This window comes from Zonotrichia leucophrys, chromosome Z, assembly GCF_028769735.1.
Source record: "Zonotrichia leucophrys gambelii isolate GWCS_2022_RI chromosome Z, RI_Zleu_2.0, whole genome shotgun sequence".
Classification (NCBI taxonomy): domain Eukaryota; kingdom Metazoa; phylum Chordata; class Aves; order Passeriformes; family Passerellidae; genus Zonotrichia; species Zonotrichia leucophrys.
Genome location: NC_088200.1, coordinates 53,707,199 through 53,729,296, shown reverse-complemented (window position 1 = coordinate 53,729,296; position 22,098 = coordinate 53,707,199). Strand labels below are relative to the sequence as shown.

The window sequence follows — 22,098 nt, the reverse complement described above, 5'->3', positions numbered from 1 at the left end:
AAAGGGGCCCAGCTTCTTTGCAAAAAAGGTCTTTAAACTATTTTGCCTCGCTTGTATGAGCACATTTGGCCTGTCCCCATGATTGTTGAACCAGAGGCCCACAGAACTACAGAACGTTCTAGCCTGGGGGGCACCTCAAAAGATCACCCAATCCAACAATTCTGGGGAAAGAAAGCTTAGACAAGACAATCTAGTACTTTGTCCAATCATATCTTGAAAACCTCCAGCGATGAGGACCCTACCCCATCTCTAGGCAGTTCATTTTAAGGGGAATGATTGTTTTCACTGCAAAAAATGTCTCTATTCTATTGAAATGAAACATTTCCTGGCTACTTTCACTTGCTGCCCTTTGTCTTCTCCATATAGCTCCTTGTCATGACTGTCTCTGTTCTTTTTGTCGGTGCCTTTTAGGTACTGAAAAACTGTGATGATGCTCCCTTGGCTGTTCTCTTCTCCAGGGAGAAGAGACATAACTACTTGAAATCTTTCCTCATAGGACTTGTTGTCTAGCCCTTTGATGATATTGGTAGCCCTCCTTTGATCCCTCTCCTGTCTTTCTGTGTTATTTTTGAATTCTGGGGATCTGAACTGGACATAGTACTCCAAGTGTGGCCTGACAGGCACTGAGTAGGTTGGGATTGTGGAATCTCTGTCTCTGCTAGGTAACACTCCTGTGGATGCTGCCCAGTATGTCAATGGTGCTCATGAGAATAAACTGCATGCAGACTATGAAAAAATGGTGAAATAACAAGCTATGAGGGAAGTAGCCATAGAAAATCCTTTTCTAACATGTGGTAGGACTGATCCTGCTTTCTTTCATGTTGCTAGAAATGATTATGTGTGTAAGATGTTGGCTTAAAGGGAGTTTTGATCAATGGCTTCAGTTGACTATATCAGGAAGTAAATTTACTGGTTTTTGTTTTCCCTGCCAGAATGTCAACATAGTATTTCTATTTTTTCAGCTATGAAATGTAGCTAAAAACATAATAAATTACATTGTTGTGGTATGACATTGCTGAAAGCATTAATGTACTTTTTCTCCCTTTTATATAAGTTATTTGAAAACAAATATTGTTTGTATTCTGTCAGAATATTTTGAAGTCTGCTAAAGATTTTAAATTAAAAATAGGGACAACTAATATAAAATTAAATAAACAATAATTCATTATTTCATGACAAACAAGAATGAAATAATTGTCCTGTAAATTTTCAATATTGTGTGGAGATTTTATATACTTGGGTTTATTTAATTTTCTGTTTAGACTTATTCTAATAATTTTCTAATTAATGAAAAACTAAATTTGCACTTGCCTACATTGTATGTTCATATTATTCATTATAACAGGATTTCTTCTGAAAGGCCAGTGGTAGAGAACAATGTAACTCACAGAAAAACCCAGTTTTCCAGCAATATCTGGCTTGTACATTTATTATATTCTGATATTTCTACTACTCCCTTCTCCAATGTTACACTTAACTGTTATAGAGGAGCTGATTTTCACAGCCCTGTCAAATATAAATCAAAGCAGAACATCAATTTTCTTAAGGTATTTCAGCAGTTGGACTGTCAGTGTAGACCATTTCTTTACTAGTGTTGGATTTGTGTACAATAATATGCTATTACTTAATTAAATAGACGCAAAATAATCTGAGTGACAGGAAAGGTCTACATGTGAGCATCCATCAAAATTATTTGATATTTGTATCCAGCTGCCATAAAAATATAATGTAATTTGAATTCCTTAAGCTTTATGTCTAGAAGGTCTAAATTCACTGGTACAAACACATGAGCGTGACACCTAGATACTTTTCTTACCTGTTTTGTAAGGTAATATAACAACTTTATTGTTTCAATGGAATTACATATTGCCAGGCTTTCAGTATGTGATGTGTATCAGTTGCAGGACTCCTAACACCAAATTAAATTTATTAATAATAACCAACAAAAGATTTGATTGTCAGGTTTTGACAGTGTTCTTCATAAATTCTTTCTTTTTTGTCGTCCCTAGAGATCACACATACAGCCTTGACAAGCCCTTTGCTTTTAACAAACCACTAATTGGGACTTGTAGTTTTCACTTACAAAATATCTACAAAATGTTATTACACACTATCCATACAAATGTTTCCTTGGCCATATATTTTGACTTGATGTAAAAATGGCAGTCTATAATCAGCTTATGGGTCCCCTCTCTATCACAGTTTATTTCTGCAATTGAGATGTTATTTCTATAAATTGAATGTGAGACATATAATCTTGAAAACTTATTATTATATAGGCCTGTCCAAATCAACCTAATTTTAAGATTTTGTTAATTAACTAACAAGTCAAATTAATATCTAAAAGTAATTTTTCCAATTGTAGTTCTTTTTGAGACAAATCTGTGATCATGTAAGAAGATTATGTGGTAAAATGACCATGATATTCCAATATGGTAACAGCTGGAATTATTCATTTATGGAGCAAGGGTTTTTTTGCTGTTGGAACAGAACAGCACTATATGTATGTTAGGATGTTAGTATTTTAGCATGTCAGATGTAGAAAAAGTCACTGCTGCTTCAAATAGACATTAGGAGTGTAATAGAATCAATTCATGATTGACTTTTGAATCTGCATACCTACCTGCAGATAAGCATGAAGTCAGCAAGTAAACATAAATTGGAGTGTGATGCTGTGGTGTTCTTAGGACAGTGAATTGCATTTTTTTTTAATCTTGAAAGAAAACTGAAATTGTTTCCAAGGTTCTCTCTTAGAAAAGTACCTTTGAGCAGGCTTTTACCTCAACCCAAGTAAAGTTTGATCTTTTATGACCTTTTATCTTCTTAGGTTATTTCCTGACCTTCTTGGAACCAGTAAACAATATCACTGTAGTCCAGGGGCAAACGGCAATCCTCCACTGCAAGGTAGCAGGAAATCCATCCCCGAATGTCAGATGGCTGAAAAATGATGCTCCAGTGGTTCAGGAGCCAAGACGGATCATCATCAGAAAAACAGATTATGGTTCACGTCTAAGAATCCAGGATCTGGATACCACAGACACAGGATACTACCAGTGCGTGGCTTCAAATGGGATGAAGACAATAACTGCAACAGGAGTTTTGTTTGTCAGGCTTGGTGAGTTCCTGGCTTTTATGACTGCTCAGACTGCTTTATAGACTAGGAATTAGTTTTAACCATAGCATAATGAGAAATGAATTTAATGTTTTAAGAAAAATTCTCAACACAAAAGAAAATAAAGTCAGTGCCTGGGGCCTCTCTCCCAGCACAGAACTTCTCAGTTGAACTTGATACCCCTTTAGTGGTAATAAAAGAAAGTAAATACAGATGTAGAGGTCTGTAAATATACAGAAGAAAAAAAATTAAAGGAGTGCTGGTAAAAAGTACAAAAAGGTAACATTTCATTGCCTGGAGTTTTCACTCTACTGCTGAACTCAGTCTGTGAAAAAAACCAAAAACTGCTGAGAAGAATGACAAGCAGTTTTCCGTGTGATGTCCGTAGTTCTGGGCCTATCCTTGTTAATATCAGTTCTGTACTGCTATGTGGAGCTTGGCCTCAAATTCTGTCTTCTGACACGTGAAGGTATACCACACCTTTGAACAAGTGCTTATATTACATTTTGGAGACTTAATAGGCCAGTCTGGAAGCTAACCTTTTATTTAGCTTGCCTGTGGAGCAATGGGAGAAAAAAATTCTAGATGCATTTTTCTAAATTTTTTTCTTATTTTGTAATGTAAATAATGGGTTCCACAGTTCAATTTGTAGTTACTGAGTAGTGAATGCTGAGTATTGACCCTTGCTCCTGCTGTTGCAAAAATTGATCATCCCCTTGCCACATCCTAAATTCTAATAGTAAGGCACAGTTGGGGCTTATTAAAAGATAAGTGATGTGTTCAAATAACACCTTGTCTAACTACCTTTGTCTTTATGGTGGAAAATATTTTATGAAAAACAGTAAGTCCATTCAGGTTGCTGCTGGAACAGGCAGTAGATTCATGTGATTTTTATTTGTGGCTTTGAAAATAACAATATATAATTATGTTCAGGAATGCAGAGGGTTTTGTTTGGAGCTTGAGATAAACCTTCCTTAAAGAGACAATTTCCTTTAGATTGCTATTGACTTTTTTTATTATGTTGTCCTTGAGCTAAACTTGTCAGCAATACTTGTTTGTTTTATGTTTGCAGGTCCAACAAACAGCCCAAATTACAATCTTCAGTAAGTACTCTTTGGAAAATTACTTAATGTGCTCTGACTACTTTTGTTCTGTCAGAATTTAGTTCATAAACTCAGTAAACATTGTCTGCAACTACAGTGTTCTTGCTAAAAGTATCAAATTTGACCAAAAACTCTCAGAATGGATGCAACTTTTTTAGACAGAGGCTACAATGGGTTTTGATTTGATTGACTGTTTTTGAGCAACTTCTGCGTGCTTATTTCATGTTTTGAACAAACAAATTACCACAAAGTCATGTTGGAACAGTAATTGTTTACAGGGCAAGTACGGGCTAGAAGGGTGGTTAAAAATGAATGGTAAAATGCTTAGCTTGCTGTGGTTGCAAATTTACCCATGTTATATGATTATAACTTGAAGAGCGAGGTAAAACAAGACTAAAATCCTGTCGTTGAGTAGCTGTTTGTTAGTGTGATTTTTGACTTGAATGGTGGTTTGGTGATTTCCGCAAGATGCCTGGGTTTACCTGCTGATTCAATTGTAAGGATGAAAAGAGAATTATAGAATGGTCTGGATTGGAAGGGACCTTAAAGTCACCCAGTTCTAACTCTTCTGCCATGGGCAGGAGCTCCTTCCACTTTATCAGGTTGTTCCAAGTCCCATCCAGCCTGGCCTTGAACACTTCCAGGATTGAAGTGTCCACAGCTTCTCAGAGCAACCTGTCCCAGCTCTTCACCACCCTCTGAGTAAAGAATTTCTTTTTAACATCTAATCTAAACCTGCCCTTTTCCAGTTTAAAGCCATTGCCCCTAGTCCTGCACTATCTCCCAGTATAAAAATCCCCCTGCATCCTTTATATGAGAACCTCTTAGGGCTGCAGTGAGATCACTCCAAAGCCTTCTCTTTCTCCAGGCTTAGCAAACCCAGTTCTCTCAGCCTGTCTTCACAGAGAGATGCTCCAGCCCTCTGATCATCTTCATGGCATCCTCTGGACCCACTCTAAGAGGTCCACATCTTTTTTGTGCTGAGGACAAAAGAGCTGGACCTAGGATTCCAGATGGGCTCTCATGAGGGCCACCTGGAGTGGTAGAACCCCCTGCCTCACCCTGCTGGACACACTTCTTTGCATGCAGCCCAGGGTACAAGTGTCCTTCTGGGCTGATCTGGGTTTATCTCGGCTGTTTGAGGGGCCTGAAAAGGCTCTGGGTGGCCTTGTGACAGCCCGGGTATCGAAAGACGAGAAGAGGCTTCAGTTCTTCTTTCTGGTTTTATGTTTATTAATTGTTTATCTAAAAGATGTTCTTTCAGCTCAACAGAGATCTGCACAGCAGTCAGCCATGGGCACACTCTCTCTCTGCCCTCCGGGCAGCCACGTATCTTTATACCCTTTGCTACGTGTACAATATTTATCATTTTTCCCCAATACCATCTATTCTTATAACTCGGTGTACTCTTAGTAATAACCAATAGAAAGGTGCCACCGTGGCCAAAGAAGATGGAGGAGAGGAGGAAGAAGGAGGAGGACAGGACACACCCCAATTCCTCCATCTTACTCCTCTAAACCCCCCTGTACATAAATCTTAAACCTTGTGTCTCACTCTCTAATTAACTAATCCCTTCACCATTCACCCCGGTGAAGCCCTCATCCTTGTCGTCTCCTGTGCAGGGTTAAAGTCCAGCTACCAGACACTTCTGGCAACATTCCAGGACTCCCGAGACCCCCAAAGTGGTCTCGGAGGCTCAGAATCTCAGGGCTGAGATTTTGAGATCCGACAGGCTGAGAGCTACATTCTTGGGTTACTTCCAGCTTTTCATCCACAGGAAACCCCCACAAAGAGTTGCTCTCAGTGACTTGATCTCCCTGTTCATGTCTGGGATTTCCCCAACCCTGGTGCAGCATTTGGCACTTGATCTTGTAGAACTTTTTGAGGTAGTTGCAATTTGCCCTTATTAAAGGATGTCTTGGGAACCCTAATTTATTTCCACTTGAGAAAGTCATGAAGTAATTATTTTTTCACTGTATCATTCAAAATGTTTTATTTATGTTAGTATATAACATAATATGTTATATGCCAGCTGTGCTGGCTGCCTTGGGTCAGCTTGTTGTCTTTTATATGCTGTGGGATAACTTCTAGGAGGATCTGCTGCATGATTTTTCCAGGCACACAGGTGAGGCTCACCAGTCTGTGGTTGCTCACATCTTCCTTTCTCCTCTTTTTAAAAAGGGAAGTGATGTTTCCTTTTTTTCAGTCACCAGGGAGTTTGCCTGACTGCCTTGACTTTTCAAATATGATGAGATTGTTTTGGCAACAACATCAGCCAGTTCCCTCAGGATTCTGCAACATAGTTCATCAGGTCCCATAGACTTGGGACTACTCAGCTTCATCAAGTGATCCCAAACCTGCTCTTCACTTAGTGGGAGAGACTTCCCCATACCCACACGGGAGATCGTGGGCTTTAATGGAAAGGGTGACTGCCAGAGAAGTCATTGAATAACTCATTTTTCTCCCTATCAGTCACCACCTGTTTTTCCTTCTTGCTTATCATGGGATACATTTCTCCTTGGCCTTTCTTTTCTGGCCTATGTCATACCAATAAGCCTGGGAAACAAGTTTTGCATTGATTCACTTATGTTATAGAAAAAGTAATTAATTTTATTTCTTTTGGCTTCCCTAGTATTTTCCTAGTGCTTCTCCTGTACTGAGAATGAACTTGTTAATATTTCACAAATACCAACATAAATAGAACATTTTGACTGATACAGTGAAAAAAAGAATTACTTCATGATTTCCTCAAGTTGAAATAAATTAGGGTTCTCAAGATGTCCTTTATCCTGGGTTTTCCTAGGCTTCCTTATCCTATTTTCCTAGGTTTTTAATGCTTTGCTATGCACCCTTTGCTAGTTTGGAACACTAAGTTAAAATAAAGAAATAATTAGGAAAAAAAAATTAAAAATCCTTTCATTTGGCTTTTGACACTTCACAATGAGTCTTGTACCATTGGTATTGGAAGCAGTAGTGTGCCATCATTGTTCTGGACCTAACATTAAAAGGTGAACTGAAGAGTACGCTGCTGGTAGGTTATTTTCTTTTTAATATCCACTAGATTGGACAGAAACCTGAAACTTTATTAAAACGAGGTCAGGTCAGAGGTCTAGTAAGAAGTCATGAGGGTCTTATCATATGAGGCCCAGGAGCTTTCAGGGATTAGGGATCTTTGCCTCATTGCATGCTTACTTCTGTTTCAATTTTTAAAAAAATCAGTCCTTCAAATAAAATGCCATGTTTTGGTGGTAGAATTATTTTGTTTTCAGAAACTGACCCTGATTTTAAAAAATATTTTGCATAAAATCATGCGGGTCAGTTTGTAAGCCAGAAAAGAGGAAAGGTGGAAAAAGGCAAAGGAGTACCTAAGTGCTTGGAAGGAGGTCTCATGGAACAAAGGACTCTTTCCATTCACTGTCTGCACAGTGCAGCCTCGCACTGAGCCATGTGAGAGCCATTGCTGCTGGTATTAATGCTTCAAAAAAGACATGCTTCAGTGGAAACTTGAAACATAAACCCATTGTAACTTGGTTTAAGATTATACCTGTTGAATATTAAGGGATAAGAAACATTATCTCTGTAGATACCATCTAGCAAGGTATTTTTATGCAGTTCATGCTGTGGGTTCCTAGAATTAATTGGCAATTAAAGATTGCCAGAGAGAAAATGTGTGTAATGCAGTCAGACTTGCCAGTGCAAAAAAGCATCTTGACCTTCAGGTAATGAAGTTGAGGCGTTTTCATAAAAATCTAAATGTAAAATCTTTCCACCAAATACATAGTCTTAAATTGATGTGGATTACTTGGAGACATCTTTATTTTCTGTCAAGATCCACATGTCTAAAAATTTCCGGGGATTTTTCTGGGGAAATTGAGAATTAAAATCTATCTTGCTTATCAAAAGTATTAAAATTACTGAAAATAGTAATAGATTATCCAGATTAATTTGCAAAGGAAATAAATTCAAAACATGGTCAAAAAAGTAGTTTCTGATTAGTCTTTGCTGTCCAGAGGACTGTGCTACTAAAGGGTTGTTTTACTAGAGTACAACCCTTTAGCAATCCTTTCTCTCACTACATTATTCTTTTACTTTTTGCATCATTAGTGTTTTTAGTTTTGCCTCTCAAAAGAGAGACATCCTATCTGTTCAGAGAGGTACAAGTGTGTGGATATAAAATAAATGTTTAACAAATACCAGAGAATGGTTTTTTGACCATTAATTAAAACAAAGCAATGGGCATTAATATCTTGGAGTCTAAGAGCAGAAGGGCAGAAACAGTTGTCTTTCCTTCTAGAAGTGGTGTTCATAGAAGATAACATTATTCTAAAAGACTGCATGTTCTCTAGTCTAATATAATTTTCTTTTGAATTGAATGATTAGGTTAAATTTTACCCATTGGGCAAATTCCGGTTTTGAAGCAGTTAAACTATGGTAGTACCATCTTGAAGGGAGCTTGTGATGGAAGATATCTAATATTCAAATATTCTGTTTGTTGGCTCTTATGGGCTTCTGGAAAATTGATGAGGCCTCTGTGAAGTGAGGAAAGCACACAATGCAGGTAGAAAGGAATTCCCCTAAGCTCAGCCAAGTGTATGGGAAACAGCTCTCTTGTCACTGCTGCACTTTTCCCTGTGTGACCTTTCTGAAATCTGCTTAGGATGCCAGGAGCTGAGCCCTGTGCAGAAGAACTGGGTTTTAAAAAAACTTTGAGAAGTCCCTGTTTTATTGAACTCTGACTAAGATCTGTTATGGGTTTGCAACTTTCGGTGCCTGTATATTGAATGCTAAGGAAAAATAGGTGAGAAGAAACATTGCCGCCAAATAGAAGCAATCATTACTTTGTGGAGGAATTTTTGAGATATTAATTATTCAGAATGAATTTGCCTGTTCTTATGTCTGATTTTCAAGTAGTTTGGGACAACAGTAATTTTTTTTTTAAGATTTGGGCCAATGAAGAAAATTAATGATGCAACTGTAGTTAGGAAAAAACCAGTTCTTTCAAACAGTGAAAAACAGAATGTATAAAACCAGTAAGGTGGCTCTGTTAAAACTCCAGTGAGGAGGTTGGGTTTATGAGCAATTTATTCTCCATGGTCTATATATCACAAAGCACACCTTTTCTGTGACCTCAAAAGGAAATTCCTGCATGATATGAGGGGCACTCGTATATCTTTATGATGGAAACAAACTCATTTTCATCATGTGATGGATCTTCATGAATCCCAAAGCTCTTTGGCAAGCCAAAGGTATCTAACATCATACTAAGAAGAAAATATGCCTCCCTTACAGTCAAATAACAGCACCACTTATATCTTCTTCCTTTCCTTAGGTGGTGTGGCAGATTTCTTTGGTCTCAACATAGTTTAGCCGCAGATAACATTGTTAATCTTGGAAATTATACAAGATTATCTTAAAATTCACATAAACAGATGTTTTTTTAAACAATACAAGGTTGTTTCAACTCAGAAGTTACAGTGTTTATTCAGGCCCATAAGGACCAGGTGTTTGATGATGTGCTTCCTCCAGAATGACATGTCTGCCTTTTGTTTCATCAAGATATTCATGTGGCTGAGACAACCATATTTGAACTATGTATGTTTTTTTAAGATGCTTGTGGTAATATGTTGAAGTTACAGAATAAGCTCATACTTGTGTTTTCATTTCCTGTTTTAATCAAGGAAAAAAAAAATTTGTGATTAAAACACAGGACTGTAATTTCAGAGGTCTGGATTTAATTTCTGACTGTACTCCTGTCTCTGTGTGTGATTGCAGCAAGTTGTTTAACCTTTGTCTCTCCATGTTTTGTACATCAAATGGAGATGGCGGATCTTGGGAATTTTTTGTCTTCTTCTGCTATGGGATCAGATTATTTCAAAGTGTTTTGGGTACGTTCTTCTCCCCATAAAGTTTGGAATGTTATCCTGTTTTATGAGTGAGGAACTGAGGCGCAGATTATCTTGGGCTGGTCTACATTAAACAGCATGTGTTTGTCTTGGCAGGTTTCCTGACTCCCTGACAATCCAATTTGGGGATCTGGCAGAAACATGCTGAAATTCCCTCCTAGCCCCCGTGTGTCAGTTTCCTTTTTTTCTTTCAAGGCTGAGGGGGAGGCTGTATTTCACCCTCCTGTGGGTTTGGGGCTCCTTTCAGGGGATTTTGATCCACAATCTCAGATCTACTTTTGACTTCATCATTTTAAATGTCCTTTGACAGTCCTTCAGGCCAAGACAGGAAATTTGGAGGAAGGACAGAACTAAAACCAAGGTTACACTAAATTTTTTCTCTTTTATCTATTTTAGAGTGCAATTTTTCCACTTTTCCTCTAATTATGTTGGATACAGGCTAGAAAGGCTGAGATGTTGATGACATCACAAGTTAACTTGTAACTAAAATTTATACTCTATTCTGCCTGGAGATGTAGGGTGTGCTCAGAGGAAGCTGACAGTCTATCTTGTTATAAAACCTGATTTTTAAATCTAATGTTACTCATGCATTTCAAAGATTACTTCCCCCCGTTCCCCCCACTCTTTTTAAACCCCAGAACATGTGTAATTCAAGGCAGAGTTAAAGAGCAGTGGAAATACAGTTTTGGGTTGTTTTGCACCACACCAAATCACGCTTCTTGCCGCATGACATTGCTTCTTCAGCCTGAATATTCCACTTAAATGCTTTCTAATCACAAGTAAATAAATTATGAACAATCTAATGCGTTTTATATTATTTAGTGGATAGTAGTAGAAGTTCAGTGTGCTTACAAAGTTGATGAATTTTAAAAGCCAGATGTGTATTTAAACTAATATACATACCATCTCGGAGTAGACACAAGTGTCTGTGTTTTGGCCAGTTTTTGTCTGGGGAAACTATTACAAGTGGTAGGTTTTCTTCCTTTCTGTGAGAGGGAGGGAAGAACTGAAGAAAGATGTTTACAGGGAATGTATAGGCAGAAAAAATTATAATAGTTTGCTTCAATCTGTTATGCTCACTAACCCATGTTGCTCAGAACTCCCCAAAACCAAAGGAAGCCAAGCATATGCACAGGTGATTAAAAATAAATCTTCATGAAAGTTTGACCCTCTTTTTTGCTATTGTATAAATCAAATGCCCTTGTGCGAATTAAACTGTAAAGCGGATGTGCTGCTTTATTGAGAGAGACTGGTGTCAAAGACAAAAAAGCAACCCTGCAGGACTTGGCCTGTATTTGGGCAAGGTTTCTAAATACCTTAGGAAGAAGTAGTATTTTGTTACATTTCGTACAGTTAAGCTAACTTAGGGTTAAATGTCAGAAGTGCTTGCCCACTTGTTATTAGCAGTACTGTCAAGATACTTTTAAATACTTTTAAATGGGTTGGCTCAAGTAATGAATGTAATTCATTATATGTGGGCTACAACCATGCACTACACCAAACAACACAAACACTTCCTTTCCTGAGAGTTCTTTTTCAAAAATGTAGGCCTTTAGCTTCTATATGAATGTTTAAGGGAGCGGATGTTTTCTGTGGGTGAGAATTCTGTTTATTTGGAGAACCTGCTTCCTACTCTGCAGAATAGTGGCTAGGTTTTTGATAGCCAAAAAAGCCCAGGCTGTCATATCAGGCGAGCTGTAAGGTGTGACTCATAAGCTGTGCAATACATGGCAAAGAGCCAGTTTACAGCTCTTTGCAAATGTGTGACCCCAACACGCCCTCTTCCAGCAAATTCCAGATCAGCAGCAGGTGCTTAGGTTTTAGCAGCTCAGAAAAACAGTTTATATTAAACAACCAAAGAAGTTGCAAGCAAAGTTAAACACTTGTTATTCCCTTTAAGGATATATGTAAATTGATATTCAAAGTAGTAATGGCCCTTGGGGTTTTGGCAAGTAGCTACTGCAGCTGTTGGACATCCCTGATATAAGCAGCAATCTTTAGTGTGTTTAGATTTTACTTCTTTCCCTCTATCCCTCTCCTACTCTCATTTGTTCAGTAGCTTAAATGGCTTTCAAAGTATTTATTGTATGTCTTACAAAAGGACAGTTATATGTCCCTGAGACTTCCTGTAGGCATTTGATGCCACATTGAGTTTAATTAGAGTTCCTTAGGATGCTGAATAGCCTTTAAGTGCATATAAGGAAAGGGTGAATGTGTAGTTAGGCACAAAGATAAAGGAACACTATTCTAATGAAAAGTAGGTAATTTAACAAAATGAGATAATGCTGGAACACCACACCATAAATCATCCTTTCAATTTTTATGGCTTTATGGTTAGATTTCTCCCCGCTTTTGTATTATTATGTTCTCTATTTCAGTTTGAAAGAGCCAAAAAACCTAGATGCAGCTAATGTAGTGTATTGAGAGAAAGTCAAACAGATGGTACAAACCAATAATATTTGAACAATTCTACTCAAAACTAAATAGCATTAACAGTGATGGAGGGAATTATTTTTGAAGAAGGCAAAAGAAAATTAATTCAGAAAAATCTATTTTTTTAAATTGGTATTGCTTTGTTAAGTCCAAAGTCTGAAGTATTTGAGGTATTACTACTCTAAAAGTAGGGCTGCAAGAAGCATTTGTCATCATCAGTTTCTCATATTCCTCAGAAAGCTTAATCTTTACTAGTAGAGGAGTAAATGCAGAGAATAGAAAATAATATAATAAAATACAATACAATAAAGTATAATACTGAGCAATACAGCACAATAAAATACAGTAGCTCCAGTTGGCTGGTACCTACAATGATCATTTGTTCCAGCTTCCTGATCACTCCATTGACAAAAGTTAAAGCCCATTATTAAGACCATTGTTCAAATGCCTCTTTTTAAGGCACTAGCAGGCGCAGGGCATTGACCACCTCTTTAGAGAGCCTGTTTAAGTTTGGCCACCCTCTTGGTAAGGAAATGTTTCCTGTTGTCCATTCAGAACCTCCCCTGATGCAGCTTTGAGCCATTCTCATGCGCACTGTAGCTGGAACCCAGGGAGAAGAGACCAGCACTTCCCCCCTCCTCCCCTTCTCAGGAAGCCATAGAGAGCAGTGAGGTCACCCACCAGCCTCCTTCTCTCCAAAAGCAGCCAAATCCAAAATCCTTAGCCACTTTTCACGGACATAGCTTCCAGCCCTTCCACCAGCCCTGTTGTCCTCCTCCGGACCATTCCAGGACCTCCTTCCCACCCTTCTCAGAGTGTGGGGCCCAGCCCTGCACGCAGGACTCAGGGTGAGGGCACCAGGGCTGAATCCAGCAGGATGATCCCAGTCCCAGCTGGTGATGCTGTGTCTGCTGCCCCCTGGGATGGGGTTTGCCCTCCTGGCTGCCCGGGCACACACTGCTGGCTCACCCTGAGCTGCTGCCCACCAGCACCCCAGAGCCCTTTGGCAGGCCTGGGGGTCCTGCTGCACCCCTTTTTCTATGGCTTTCCCAGCCACAGAGTCATTTAAGTAGGAAAAGACACTTAAGTTCATTGAATCCAATTGTAAAATGCTACATTACATAAAGGCGTACTCTCAGCTCGAATATCTGTTAAATTATGCAGGAATTTGTAACATGACGCATCTACAAGCATGTCTTAGTAGCTAAAACATCCTTGTAGATGTGCCATGTTACAGAGCTGAAGCTGTAGTCACTTTTCAGGTTGGAGCTGCCATGGATTTCTACTCATTTGTAGATAGCTGCAAAGTAGCATTTTTACACCACACTTGGTAATTATTAATTATTTTAGAAGAGATAAGCTCAGTGTCAGAAGTTTAGCTGCATATATTTTTACAGAGTTGGGGGAGAGAGAGAAAAGTGATAATGTAACACAACATCAGTAGTTTCAAGATTCAGATACTCCATCAAGAATGTGCTGTGAGTGATCATTGTAGCTTTATATACTCTGTGGCTCAGACTGACAGGTGTGTCAGTGTATACAGGATCTCACTTTTTAAGCATTAAGAACTAAATGCTGAAATACAAAACTTGGGGAAGCATTTGTTCTCCTAATTGAGTATGCCACATGTTTTGATTTGGGAACAGTTTATTAATGTTAAACCAAATTACATTAATTTACAGAGCTGTGGTTTTGGCACAATTGCTACTCACAGGGTATCAAGCTAATGATGTTTGCATAGCATCATGGATGTGGCATCTGAAAATAAATTCATTCTGACTTCTTTCCACAGGCAGAATATGAGCTATTTTGCCTGTGGAACAATGCAGCCAGCATCCACTATTATAATGCAGAAAGATTTAAGTGCAGGAAGATTTACATGGAAAAATGTGACAGTCAGGATTAATTGTTTGTACACAGAAAAAAAAAGAAAAGAAAAAGAGGAAAGGGGTCTTTAAAATACAGTCTGATAAACATTCAGTAAGTAATTTCAATTCCAAAGGAAGAAATGTAAGGGGGAAGTTACCTTTGGCGTTATGTCAAGGGTGGATGAGCACTCCAGCCTCCCAGCATTTTTGGGTGATTCAGGGCACTCTTACCCCAGCTCCAGAAAAGGCAAGCTACAGACCCAAAGTTTGTTCATTTTCACTCTCTTCTAGTGGCTGAAGCAGATGTGTGTCTATTTTTAATTTTTGAGAACTCTATAGGCCTTGCTTGAAACTGTCACAGAATTTCCTGTGGAGAAAAAGCTAATTTTCCTAATTTGGAAAAAACCAACAAACCTATTATGTGAAATTATGACGACACACAAAGATTATTTGATGAGTTCTGGATTCCTTAGCCATGCTAACCAGACCTCGGCTGCTGGAACAGATAACAAGTGGATAACACTAATAACAGACTGCTGTCTCCAGCACAGACCAGCCCAGAGGTGGAGACGCATCCTTAGTCATCCATCGACAGACAGAAATGGCGAGACACAAAAATTGCTCGGTTTTGCTCTCGATTTGAGGGAGACATCAAATGGTGCATACCTGGTGGTAGCCATGGTACGCATCCCTGCCCTGACTCTTCATCCCGCTTCCACAGTCCCTGTCCTCCAGGGCCCAACGCAGACTCCTCACACAGCACCTCAGTTTACCTTAGGAGATCCCCATGGGTGCCAAGCTGTTTTCCTGTGTCACACACAAAGGGCACAGTGTTTGGAGAATAGCAGGTGCACTCATAGACTGGGCTTATGAGTGCATTTAGGAGGAAATTACATAAAGGCTGGACAAATTCAGGCTGTGTTTCATGGGAAGAGACCATGCCTGTTCCATGTTTCATGTGTCTGCTCAATAGCAAGACAATGTGACAGCATCACAACCAAGTGGCTGCTCCTTCTACTAGTAGTGGTTGTGTTTGGGGCTTTTAATTTATTTTTTTTCTGAAGAGAAATAAAATATAAAAAAAAAATTCCATGCCCTTATTTTGTGAAACATCTAACTATTTCCGTAAAAGTAACCAAAATTAAAAAGGCAAAAATTATCTTTTGACTGTGGAGAGTTTAATCTCAAGCCATATCGAAGGGAAGATATGATAATTGTTTGTAATGTTGGGAAGTATTCACAAACTCTAACTTTCTGCAGCATTGCCTAGAATTATCTCATATTGCATCCATAAAAAGTAGTAGAGAAACTAACAAATATTTCTTATTGCCACTTAGATGTTTTTAAGAACATAATTTAAAAGATGTCAACTTTTACAAGTAGATAGAATATGCTAATTTTTCCTTAAGACTGGAAAACTGACACTTCAGTATTATATGTTCTTAAATGCTTGATGTTTCTGTATTTTGAATGAAAGTGTTCTGCAACAGACTTTAAAGATGCACACTTCTACATATAATTATATAGCAAATTTATAGCTGATGCTGTGATCATTTCTAGCTATTTTACAAAGCTCTCTGCTATCAGATGTATAATCTCTGTGGTAACTGAGATAGAAAATCCATCTTTGTTCTGTTAAAAAAAAACAAACATAAGAAAGAAGAAAAAAAATTATGACAGTACAGTTATTTTCACTTTTTCATGTGCTCATATGCTTCCAGAAATTATCACATTTTTAATGGCATGGACACTTAAATCATTTAATAATGAATTTTGAGTTTTTAACTTTTTACAAAAATGTTCTAACTTTTTAACCTCTTATAAAAAGGCAGAAAGTACTTTGTAGAAAGCTTATATTCCCCATAATTAAAAAAAAAAGAAGAGAAAAAAAAGCCAACCAAAATGAAAAGCTTTAAGATATTTCCACAGGATTTCATTTTTACGTTTTAAATTATTCCTTTGTCCTTCTTTTAACCTTCCCTCCTCTTTGGATTTTTATAACTTCCAATTTTCAGCCATGCTTGCACAGTCTTTTCTTTCAATACTTTCTACTTCCTGCCTGTCTTCCTGGCATATATATGTAGGTCTATCAGTAGATTTAAATCAACTGAACTATAGTAAAAAATTCCTGTTTGTGATCTCTTAGTGATGTGATCCCTTAGTCACATCCCTCCTTTGCTGAAGACCAGCCAGCCGGGTGGAGCTGCCTGCGCTGGCCCCAAGGCATGAGCGGCCCCACTGCTGGAGCCCCCTCTGAGCTGCCCAGGATGGCCCTGCTGGGGTTTTTTTGCTGTCTGATTCAGCAGCAGTTCAGAGATTTTCAGCTGGTGGACTTTTCTAAGACCTTTTTGGATCTTACCTATGTGTACTCACTCGCTCAGGGTGGAATGGCAGGATGAGGATGGAAAACAGCTAAGAATTTTGCTTTCCTCTGTCAGCAGAGGGAAGAGAGAGCTGCTTGTTAGAGGCTCTTCAGAGAGGGTCTGTTGGCCCTGCTCACTTTTCTTGGAGATGTCAGAGAAAGACAATTTATTAGACAGTCATAACACATTGAGGGGGATGGCATGCCTTGAAAAAAAGGGGTGGGGAGGAAGGCTCATAATGGCTTCTTTGGTGAGTGAGAAGGTGGAATGCTGCATGGCTAGGTTCGTGTTCCCATGTGTTGAAATTAGTTTTCTGAAGGTTTTTCTTTTCAAATTTTTACTAACCATGGTTGTAACAGAAATGTTTCTGTTAAAAGTACCTGACATTCAGCAAAACAGATCTGCAGCCTTCCCTGGACTGCCAGCTGACTCATGTGATTTCAAGATTTCATCCCAACGTGCTAACACCTATGAAAGCAGAGGGAGAATTTACAAAAATGTCCTTTGAGTTAACTGAAAGAGAGAGTTTGTAGGCAGAAGGTAGAATGTTGTTGGCAGAATATTAGATCATCTGTTTGAAGTTACATGTGTTAATCAAGAGGATTGTGGCTGGTTATACAGCTAGGGACTATCCTCTGTTTCTTACAGAAATTCAGAACATTGATATCCTTGTTTAGTTTTGCTTCCTCGACTGTTTCACCCAGGTTATTGTAGTAAAAGCAACCCTGTCATCTATGTCTATACTTCTGTATGTGCTGTACTTGGGAACTACAACATTTTTTGCTACACTGAAAACTCTTCTAAAGATGCAAAGCAGTAATAAATACCTGTAGATATGATACCAAGAAACCATAGCAGCATGCAGAGTTACCTAATGAGCAACCTGCCACCGTTTCATGTGTTTCTTTCTCTTGTATTTGTTTGCCTGTGAGGGCTGTTTTTCTTGTTATAGGAAAAATAGCGGATGAGTATGTGAAAGAAAGGAAGGCAACACCATTTTCCTTTGGTTTAATCCACTTAAATTATTGATTGTAGTATCTTTTATCAAGGACCCACTCAGCTAAGAGTGCTGACACCCACTTAAGGCAATGCCCACTGGGGAGACCAATTTGGGTCATGAGTCAGTGAAGGCCTATGATTAAACCCTATTGATGTTCTCTCCCTTTCTTGTCTTCAAATGATTTTTAAATATTTAGCAGCAAAATACTCCTCCTTCCACAATAACATTAGAAAATATGTTTAAAATATTATTTAGACTATGTTTTAGAGACAGACTTTGGAGCCTGAATTTCATATTTAAAAATACTGATTACATAATCCATTTTGGCACTATTTTCAGTAGCCTACATATTAGGTTGTTTTTAAAGTTTACAAGTTGGTCTTTGACAAATGTCTTCTCTTTTTTCTCTTTGTCTCAAACAATAGTTTCATTTGTAGCTGTTTTTTTACTGATGACATTTCAATGTTCCTTTATGTATAAGCTGGCTTAAAATGCTCTCTCAGGTCCTATGATTAATATGAACAAATATATCATCTAATAGAAACAGTAGAATAAAGATCAACAGTTATTTTTTACTGATTTTAGGCATTGAATATGGAGTTTCAATTCACACTGTATTTTTTAGTAACTAGTAGATAAATATCTAAATCAAATGCAACACGATTATTCTGTTCAGTAATTGGAAATTTCAGTAAATTCTTTAAGGGATTCTGTGATGTACTACTTTACAGATAACAAGCACAAAATGTTTGTCCATGTTGTCTGCTAAATGTAAAGGGAATCTTTCTTTTGGGGCTTGTTGTTACACTCAGTAAGCATTTGGTAACAGAAGTCACGGGCCATATCCATTGTGAGTGTAAATTGTCATAGGCCCATTAACTTCAGCTGAGCTATGACTATTTATACAAATTCCCCTGCCTGTTAGGTTTTTGTTTCTAACACTAGGCTCCCCTTCTTTTCTGATAGTATTTCTTAGGTTCCTTTAGTGCAAAGGAAAAGTTTTACTATATTCTAAATATTTCATATTCTAAGTCTTTCTTTGAGGAGTTAAGTACATCAGTATGGATTTCCTAATATCCCAGGAGCACGAATCTTCAGACGCAGGTGAAGATGTGCAAACAATGATTTTAAGTGCCGGAAAGGTGGGTTATTTGCAGAAGCCTTTGGTCAGAGGATGAAACTGTTTGTTCAGAGAATGGATACAGGTAGGGCAGGAAGCCTGTGCTCTTCTCCCATGATGTGGGTGCAGGGTGGCCTTCATTCAGGCAAGGGTCCAATACAGCAGTCAAGTTATCCCTGCCACCCATTAGTTTCTTGGCTTTAGCAGGAAGGGTACAAATGGGCATGTGTGAAGTTTTGGGTGTTTTATGGTTTGTGGGTTTGGGATTTTTTTTGACGTTTTCCTGTACACCTGGGTTTTCAAAACGACAGTAAAAGCAAATACCTATTTGTGTGTGTTACTGAATTTCTGCCCTGTGTTATGGCTGATGTCAGAAGCACCTGGCATTAGCCCAGCCCTTCAATAGATAATAATATTTCAAACCATACTTTCTAAAAAAATGATATTCTTTTTCTCCCTCAAATATTTACACCTCAGTTCTATTGCCTTGAAAGTCAATAGTAAAACTTACATTGATATCCTGTGACAATGGGCGGCCTACGAGAATGAGCAGTTTTAAAGCCCGTTGTTTAAAAGACAGCATTTCTTGAAAAATTTTTCTTCATGGTGAAACAAGAAATTCTGTGCTATATTTGATATTTTCTCGAAGGTAAATATACAAACCTGGCCAGAAGGTACCAAGTATTTTTCTATGATAATATTAATGTATATTCACTGTTTTTGAAAGGAGGCAAATCCTATAGATGGAATATGGCATATGACAAGGGTAGTATGTTTTTTTTCTCTCAACTCTCATTTGTGGCCTGTTGGGGGAGGAAATATTTGGGGATGTAAAATAATTTTAACCATAGAAAAGTGATCCTCTTGTGAATAGGCTTTACTTCTCAGCACTATGATGTGATATGATGCGCATCAAGAGTAGGGGTAAACAAATTACAAAAACTGTAGTTCAGCATTTTAAGATGTCCTGATTTTGAGATTCAGTATAAACAAACCATATAAATAAATAAATAAATAAATATATATATATATATATATATATATGTAAAAACCCCGAAATAACTTTTTTTTTACTGCAGCCCTTTATAATGCTCTTCTCCATCAGAGAGATTTGCCTCTCTTTGATTAAACATAGGCCCTTTATTCCTTTATTCTTTTTAGTGTTGCCAGTCAAGAAATGTCTGTGATATATATTTATGAAGTAGCCACACACTAGGCTAAGTAAACTCATAATCTGAAATATGATGCCTATCCTTTTTCCTCTGATCTTGCTGTCTGTCATGATAATTCTCTTTACACAGCTTCTGACATTAGTTATCAGGTTGTAACTATCAGAAATCCTGAGACATCCTGATAAGATGAGCAACTGTATACCAAATGTTGTATTTCTCTAAGAATAGCAAATAGGCTGACATATATAATTTGTCTTTTCCTTCATCTATCATAGTCTGTGGTTTTCAGTGCATTTGTCCTTGCTTTGCCATTCTGTTTATAATGAAACATTAGTGGGAGGTCTGAGTATTTAACAATTCTTGATTAAAAGCTGCTCTAATCTTTGGGCAGCATGGAAGAGGGTCAGAGTTTCAGGATTATTTGTTGTGGGAAAGTTTATAGGAAATTTTAATTGCATTTAGTGCGCTTGTGAGAAGCTTCTATAACAAAGTTTCTACTACTTTTTGATAGCTAACCTTTGGAATATACTGTTATAATCTATGAACTGGCTTGTGTTTTGCTTTGGTAAAGCGTAGGTTGAGAATATGTCTGTCCATATAACTGCTATGGTAGGTTGGTAGGGTGTTATTAAATGAGATTTTTTCCAATGTATTAAATTGAAAAACTTACTCTTTTTGAATTTTCTTGAGAACTTCTGAGTTTCTTCCTATGGCTGGTGCATGGTGTTTTGTCTTTTCTATTTTCAGGAAAATACTTTTAACTTACAAGTTTCTGCTGTCTTTGTAACTAAAACTTGTGGTATGCAATCAGAATAAAGGTGTCTCACTAGCAAATTAATATCTGGTACCTCTCAGTTCTGCTTTCATAATTCACTTTGTGAATCCTTGCTAAAAATTGAGCTTCATGTGTTTTCTCTATTTCTAAGGAAAACCACAAGCATGCATTTACTGTGTTTTCAGGGGCACTAAATACATACTGAAAATGTGCCTCAAATTTAGGTGCTTCAGAAGGTGATTTTAGTACTGAACAGAGTTTCCATGGTTGCCTTTTTTTTTTTTTTTAACTGTGATTTTTTTGTTTCTTATGCCCTCTAGTCTGTTCAGCTGTGACAGTGGCAAAAAATAGGTGGTGTTACAGAGATAGCATATAGTGTATTATGCCCAGACATATTCTTTCCACATTTCAAATTTTCCATGAAGAAAAGCATCTTTGTTGCCAGTGTGTTTCCTTCTGTAGTATTTTGTTTGGTGTGTTTTCTGTGTCATATGCAAAATTAAAGTAATGCTTAATGAGAGGGTGGGGGTAGTGATGTCCACTATGTTTTTTTCCAGGACATCTAAAAATCCCTTTATGTATTTCTAGAGCAGATAGCAGATAGAAATCTTATGGAAGAGTTGCATAACCTCCATCTAGAGAGTTTTCTATTCATCTTGCTAGGTTTTATTCCTCTTCAGAGGCACTGATTCATCCAGTTCTTCCTTTATAGACCCAGATGTTCCTGGAATTTGTGATTTCTAACAATGGGAGGAGTAGCACTGTATGATTGAATCTGCATCTTTCTTCTACACTTCTTGCTTGGTTAATTCTCCATTTCATATGGACTTCTACCAACAAACCTGAAGGCAAGCTGTATTTTATGAGGTGTTGCAGTGCATGTGTGATGAGGAACTTGTAAATGCTTATCAGTGCTCAGTTTGTCAAGATGTTTTCAGACGTTGTACAAGTTCCATGTTGTACATAAAAATAGTATCAATATTTTGGTTTTATTTTTGAGTTACTGAAGTAGTAGGTTTTTCTACTTTTGCTTTTGATTAGAAACCCTAGTTCTTAATGGAATTGTTCTGGCAGAAGGTTACCTTTTGAGTCTGGGAAACTGATAACACTGAATCTGAAGTATGGAAATTGGGGTTTTGTGAATAAAAGTTTAGTCAATTTTATTTTTAAATCCAAACTCTGGTCAGACATATGTTGCATAATTGGGAGGAGAGTTCACTCAGTAAGAGAATACCTTACCTCCATTCTG

The 22,098-nt window shown here is 37.8% G+C and overlaps 1 protein-coding gene across 1 annotated transcript in view; it reads left to right on the top strand.

Moving 5' to 3' along the window:
* Positions 1-22,098, top strand: part of ROR2 (receptor tyrosine kinase like orphan receptor 2) — a 144,543-nt gene that overhangs the window by 106,846 nt on the left and 15,599 nt on the right. Inside the window, exons 3-4 of the mRNA XM_064735555.1 lie at positions 2,828-3,115; positions 4,185-4,215. Coding sequence (XP_064591625.1) covers positions 2,828-3,115; positions 4,185-4,215 — 319 coding nt within the window. The remainder of the gene's footprint in view (positions 1-2,827; positions 3,116-4,184; positions 4,216-22,098) is intronic.